Source organism: Cucumis melo, chromosome 11 (assembly GCF_025177605.1).
Source record: "Cucumis melo cultivar AY chromosome 11, USDA_Cmelo_AY_1.0, whole genome shotgun sequence".
NCBI classification, from domain to species: Eukaryota; Viridiplantae; Streptophyta; class Magnoliopsida; order Cucurbitales; family Cucurbitaceae; genus Cucumis; species Cucumis melo.
The window spans coordinates 979,387-985,967 of record NC_066867.1 but is presented as its reverse complement, the minus strand read 5'-3'; the positions used below and the strand labels follow the sequence as shown (position 1 = coordinate 985,967).

The 6,581-nt window shown below is 29.7% G+C and overlaps 1 protein-coding gene across 1 annotated transcript; it reads left to right on the top strand.

Moving 5' to 3' along the window:
• Nucleotides 1–2,818: 2,818 nt before the first annotated feature.
• On the top strand, nt 2,819–4,651 carry LOC103497485 (ethylene-responsive transcription factor ERF110-like). The gene is made up of 2 exons (XM_008459696.3): nt 2,819–3,229; nt 3,933–4,651. The coding sequence occupies exons 1-2, from the start codon at nt 2,869–2,871 to the stop codon at nt 4,424–4,426; spliced, it is 855 nt and encodes a 284-aa protein (XP_008457918.1). The 5' UTR covers nt 2,819–2,868; the 3' UTR covers nt 4,427–4,651.
• Nucleotides 4,652–6,581: the final 1,930 nt, after the last annotated feature.

Here is a 6,581-nt window from a genome sequence, read left to right as displayed (position 1 = left end):
CTAAAGATTGTACACTTATGACGAACTTTGCTTGTAGACTTATGATGAACTTTATTTGTATTTTGAAGGTTAATTTGTGCGGTTCATACATTATTTACTAATATGTGTATTTTGATTGGTAATGTGTATGGTTGGTACATTTAGAATGACTACATTGTTTGGTAATTTTAGTACATTATGAATGGTTTTATAGATTTTTGAGAAAAATGTTACCTATATTTTGATTGAAAACGATTAAATAGCATTATTACTGAAAATCATAGCTATAAATACTATACTGTCGAAAAAGGCTATTATAGTTAAAAATTATAGTTATAAACAATATACTATAGCATCGACAAAATGCTATTATAACTGAAAATTATAGTTATAAATACTATATTATAGCTTCGAAAAAAGACTATTATAGCTGAAAATTATAGTCATAAATACTATATTATAGCATCGAAAAAAGGCTATTATAGCTGAAAATTATAGTTATAAATACTATACTATAGCGTCGAGAAAGCGCTATTACATATTAAAGATAGCACATTATTTAAGCTATATTAACTTATTATAGCTCTAACGAAAAACGCTATCAAATGTTTTTATAGCAACGTATATAAGCTATATCTTCAAACTCTACGATAGCACTAGTTATAGCTTCGAGAAAACGCTATAAAAAGACCCAGACTTTTAATAACATGGGTTGTCAGGACTCTCGAAAAACGCTATAAAAAGTCTATTATAGCGTTTTTCGTTAGCTATCATTTATGTTATTTCTTGTAGTGTATACTTTATGACAAAATAAAATGTGTACCGAGTTTTTATCCTTAATTTAGTAAATTTTTGTCATATAGTATAAATAGTTTTTATTTTTTTTATTATTCTTGAAAAACCCTCTTAGAAAATTTATATTTGTAGTATAAAGTTGTAGATATGAAATTTCTCGATAAATATATATATCAAACAAGGTACAAACTAAAGAGTTGCAAACTTCAATAGTAAAAACTATTAAAATTAGTTACTTAAAAACCGACAATAATGAGGATGGTAAATATCAAACATTCCTTAATATTTAAATTTATTTTATGTAATTTAAAACTCTCCTTTTTCTCTCCCTTTTTTTGTTTACATACATCATCATATATATTTTAAGATCATATTTTTACTAGGACTCAAATGTAGTAAAATAAACCAAAATATTTACAAAATATCACAGTCTATTTGTAAGTGAATCACAATAGACTACTATTTCTGTCTATTTATCATGATGGACATAGATAGTAACCATTCTTGATATAATTTTGTTTATCACTGATAGATTATAATATTTTGTTATATTTGATTATAAATAATTTCAAAAGTTTGATCGTTTAAAATAATTTTTCTTTCTTATTTATCATAATTAATGTTCACAACCAATTATGAGTAAATGTAAATTTTGATGAACATGTGGTTATTTTAAATGTCAAGGGAATTTGGTTTTGTGAAAGAATGTTGTAAAAAAGACATGTTAAAAATTCAAAAATCGAGAGTATAAAATAAAAACATAATTTGTGTTTTAATTTCTTCAAAGGAAGAAGTGTATGTTTTGTTTTTTAATTCCTCACTACTCTTTGTCGTCATGAGTTGTTCAAATCTTCATTGATGTCAAGAAGTTCGTGTATATATATATATATATATATATATAATCAACTTTTTTAAGAAGTTATTAATTGTGATACAAATGGGAAGGAGAAGTAGTTGGGAGAAATAATTAGTTAGGTTTAAAGAGGCTAATTAATGTATAATGACTCCATTTTCAAAAAATCAAAAACAAGAAACAATTATCGAATGATTAGCAAATAAGATCTCAATAGTTGTAGATATGATTTTCAAGGGTATACAATCTCGATGATGTTTTCATTTTACAAAAATCTTAATAGAACTATCTATAAAATTTCGATTTCGATGGATATTCTTTTAGAAGACAAAAAATTAATTAATAAAAGACATAATTTATGATTTTTAAACAAGTCAAACAGTCCTAGCTTATCTTTGTAGTTTATGTGATAATTGAGTCGATAGAGGTTGTAATTTTCAATTCTTTCGAGTCTTTCTTAACTCTACTTTCATGTCCTCAAGGACTCTCCCATTTAGAAGTTACATCGGTTGATTCATGTCTCCCTCTTAAACTCACGACGTTACAAAATCAGCTACCGTATATGCATATGTACTATCCAATAATTCTCTAATAATAGAACTGTTCTCTCCTTCCTATAGATGTAGCTAACATACTATTAGTGAACCACATAAATATATGTATATATAATGATATATTAATCGATTTCGTTTCTGTCGTAACCGTAGTATTAAATTTCCATCGATATGTCAATATCCATCGATATTTCTACGTTTTCATGGCTATATCAATATGAGAGGTGAATAAACATATTTTTATTACATCATCAAAAAATTATCCACGAATTACTAAAAAATAAACATCAAAATGTCATAAATATATATATAGTAAATATGTTCATTGAACTGAAAATGATAAAATATTTGTTTATTAGCTTAAATTTTCTTTAATTTTTGTTCTTATAACTTTTTCCAAAGTTATCAATATGTCTTATTGATATTTATATCGAAACTTAATCATAACACATCCAGTGGTACAAAATGACGCAATGATCAGTAAAAATCATAAGTTTGAAGGGATTGAAAAGAAGACGGTGGTTATTAAAAGAAAAACAAAATGTAATGTTTGTTTTTCAAAGTCAAAGGCCAACTTGATGAGTTGCCTAATTATTATAAATAATTGGCTCAAATTAAAATTAAAAAACATACCCATTTTCTACAAGTTTTCTTTTTCAAAGTTGATCCAATAATATCAAGAATTTGATGTGTCTTATTATTGTTATTAATCCAAAGGTGGCGAATTCTAGTAGCAGAGACTTTTATTCCGACCAAAATGAATGGCTTCATCAATATTCAACTTCTTTTTCTGGGTTAAACAGAGAGGAAGAGACCTCCGTCATCGTCTCCGCTCTCACCCAAGTTGTCGTCGGTGATCAGGTCTCACCTAGAGGAGGAAGCGGCAGTGGTGGTGGTGTCGGTAGCGGAACTCTGTCGACTGGTTCATCGTCTTCGTCTTATAATAATTCCCACAAGAGAGGACGTCAACAAGACCTTGATGATGATCAACAACACTCCCTTTTAAGTTCCGTCTCAAACGCTTCTCATTACTCCCCTACTTTCAATGGTACGTAAGAAATACTTTTTGTTCATTTATCATATGACAATTTGTGATTGGACATATTATGTTCTAAATAACATAGTACGATTTTATAAGAACGTTTGTGAGCATTCTTTGTTTTTTTTTCTTCTGATGTGAAATTTCCAAGATCTAGATTAGAAAAATCTGCATGTGTTCTGATCTAACTACTAGTATTACACAGTTTAATTTTACTTTTTTGACTTATACATTTCAATGGTATTAAACTTTTATGAGGTCCAAAAATTCACTCTATTTAACTATTATAATTGGAAAAAGATGACCAGAGAATAAGAATATTTGAATTCAACTTTTCACAAGAAAGTTCTCCCAATGTGACAATCTTTTTTATATAGATTCAAAAATTTCTCAAATTATAGTTTCAACCTTAATATACATAGGTAATCGCAACTATTTGAATTTTTAAAATTTATAATATCTATATAATAACATTGGTAAAGAGTTGCAAATATAACAAAATCTTAACGACAGATAGATTCCTATATATAGGAATTTTGGTCTTTTCGCGTACTAACATCAACTTGTCTATCACCAATATTTGAGAGCTAAATCTAAATTTTGTTATATGTTTTTAAATTGTACTATGTTTGCTGGTACGATTATTTTTGCATGCCTGTAATATTTAAAGGAATTGTCAAGTCACAAATTTTGCTATTGGTTTATTTTGAAGATGGAAGAAATGTGGTGGGAATATACGAATACGAGAGAGAAGCAAGAAGAAACAGAGGAGAAGAAGAAGGAAGAAGAAGATATAGAGGAGTGAGGCAAAGGCCATGGGGGAAATGGGCTGCTGAGATTAGAGATCCATTCCGAGCCGTCAGAGTTTGGTTGGGAACTTTCGACACCGCAGAAGCAGCTGCCGAAGCCTACGACGAGGCCGCCCTCCGCTTCCGAGGCAACAAAGCCAAGCTCAACTTCCCCGAAAATGTTAGACTCCGACCCTCCCCGGCCCCCACCACTCCCAACCAATACGCCGTCGTTTCCGAATCTCCGGCCATCAATCTCTATGATCAAATGTCGTTGACATCATCCATGACGTCCCCCCCATCGACCGCTGTGGGGTTGGTATCTCCGTCGTCGTGGAGTGGCGGTCACGGCGGCGATGGTGGTTTCTCAGTGCCGCAGTGGACGCCGGAATTTAATGAGTACAGCTCACCTGAATAGAGCGGCTTGTACTGTTCTTTTTAATACTTTCGTATTTCTGTCATTTCTTTTTCTTTCTCTTGGAAAGGAATGAATCCGAGGAATTTTTGGTAAAAAAAGTTCACCAACTAAATTGTTTCTTCAAGCAAAGTGTAAGAGACTAAAAAGTGATGACTTTTTTTTTCTTTCATAGCATAAAGAGAATATGAAGATACAATTTTGAAATTAATGGTTAGAAGTTAATGCATGGATGTGTGTAATGTTTTCCTTTGGCTACCTCAATTCTTTTTAAACTTTGTAAGTTTCGTATTAGATTTCATGGTTTTTGTCTTGGTTTCAATTTATGATCAGTCATACTTTTAGTATTTATTTCAAAATTAATCGGAGTACTTATTTACGTCATTTGAATTATGCTTATTGTTGTGAATGTGTCTAAGGATGGAGGACTCGGTTTTTAATGTAAAAGATTTTGAACCTAAGTGGGGGTTAGGGGCAACATCCTCCTAAGAATTCATACATGACATATTTAATTGTATATTCATTTACGATTATGTCTCTAGGGTTTAGACTAACGCATTATATAAACTCTCTAACAATAGAGAGGTGTATCATTTATATTATATTAGGTTAACGTTACTCTCTTTAATAAAAGTTGTTCTTTCCTTGTTTTGTAGAAATGGTAGCTAGTACACTGCCAGTAAACTATATAAATGTTATATGTCATTGTCGGTGAACCATATACTTTACATTTTCTATACTCTTTATTTATTTGATTTTGTAAAACTCATGTTAGACAATTTAATGACAAATTTTAAACAATGCCATGAAACATTATAATTTAACAAGAAATATATAGTTAAGTTGTGTTTACACGATTGTTTAGATTTGGCTACCCTAATCTAAACGATTTTTTTTTAGGATTTTTTGTATACGATCGTTCAAATTTGGCTACTTTTTGTACACCATTGTTTAGATTTGACTACCCAAATCTAAACGACATTTTTTTCAGTCTTTTATATTCAGTACATAATCTTAAACAACCAAATAAAAGTTTGAAAAAAATATATATCTTTTATATTTGATATACGATCTTGAACCAACAAAAAAAATAATGAAAGACGAAGAGAATGAAAAATGATGGAACAGACGAAAACAAGAAGAAAGAAAAAAAGAAAAGAAGAAAGACAATGGAACAAACGATTGAGGAAGAAGAACGGAAGGGCAAACCTGGAATATTTTAAAAAATGACTAACTTTATGGGCTTTGTTAGACGGGTCGTAAATAGTTTGGTGTTTTGTTACATTTATGAAAGTTTCCCAAGAAATAATCTAATAATATAGCACAACTTTAAAATATTTACAAATATAGCAAATATTGACTCAGCTATGATATTTTAGAATTTCAAGTTTACTCACCACTGCATATGTGATCTCATCAATGATAGCAACTATAATTAATAGCACATTTCTCAAGTTGAAAGTTATCACTCAATAGCAAACCGATGATATTCATTGATAGCAGCTATTAGTTATTATAGCAACTGGTAGCACATTTCTCAAATTAAAAGTGACACTGATATATAGTAATATCACTAATAGCAACACCATTGATAGCTCATTGATAGCTAAGAGCTACCAGTCATAGCATATTTCCTAAATTGAAAGTTATCACTAATAGAGCAATTGATAACACATTTCTCAAATTGAGAGTTGTCATTAAATAGAGAAAATGATAACACATTTCTCAAATTGAAAGTTATAACTAATAATAGTTATCCATCATATTTATTGATATATAGCAACTATCAATGATAACACATGGTAGCAGTCATTAGTTTTTATGATAGGATGTGGATTTTTTTAGTTTTTTACACATTTCTACGCTATATACGTAATTATTTTATTCTTGTGCTATAGATTTTTTTAGAAAGAAGCCAATGAGGGTCGGCAGGTGCACCTAAGCATCCCTATTAGGTAGGCATCCTTTTAGCATCATCATCATTCTTGCACTATATATTATATTATATTATACGTAGATGTCATTTATGCTGGTTTTTCTTTCTTTTTCTTTTTCTTTCTTTCTTTTTTTTTTTTTTTTTTTTTGGATTGATAGAGGTGAAGTCAAAGTTGAAGGATATAGTTAGTTTAATCAATTAGCTTTATCCAAATGAAAGTTT

What these genes read in the sequence shown, in the direction of transcription:
- LOC103497485 (XM_008459696.3), top strand. Translation starts at nt 2,869, where the DNA reads ATGTGTCTTATTATTGTTATTAATCCAAAGGTGGCGAATTCTAGTAGC. An exon ending in TTACTCCCCTACTTTCAATG is followed by an intron (nt 3,230 to 3,932) that starts GTACGTAAGAAA and finishes TTTATTTTGAAG; the next exon opens with ATGGAAGAAATGTGGTGGGA.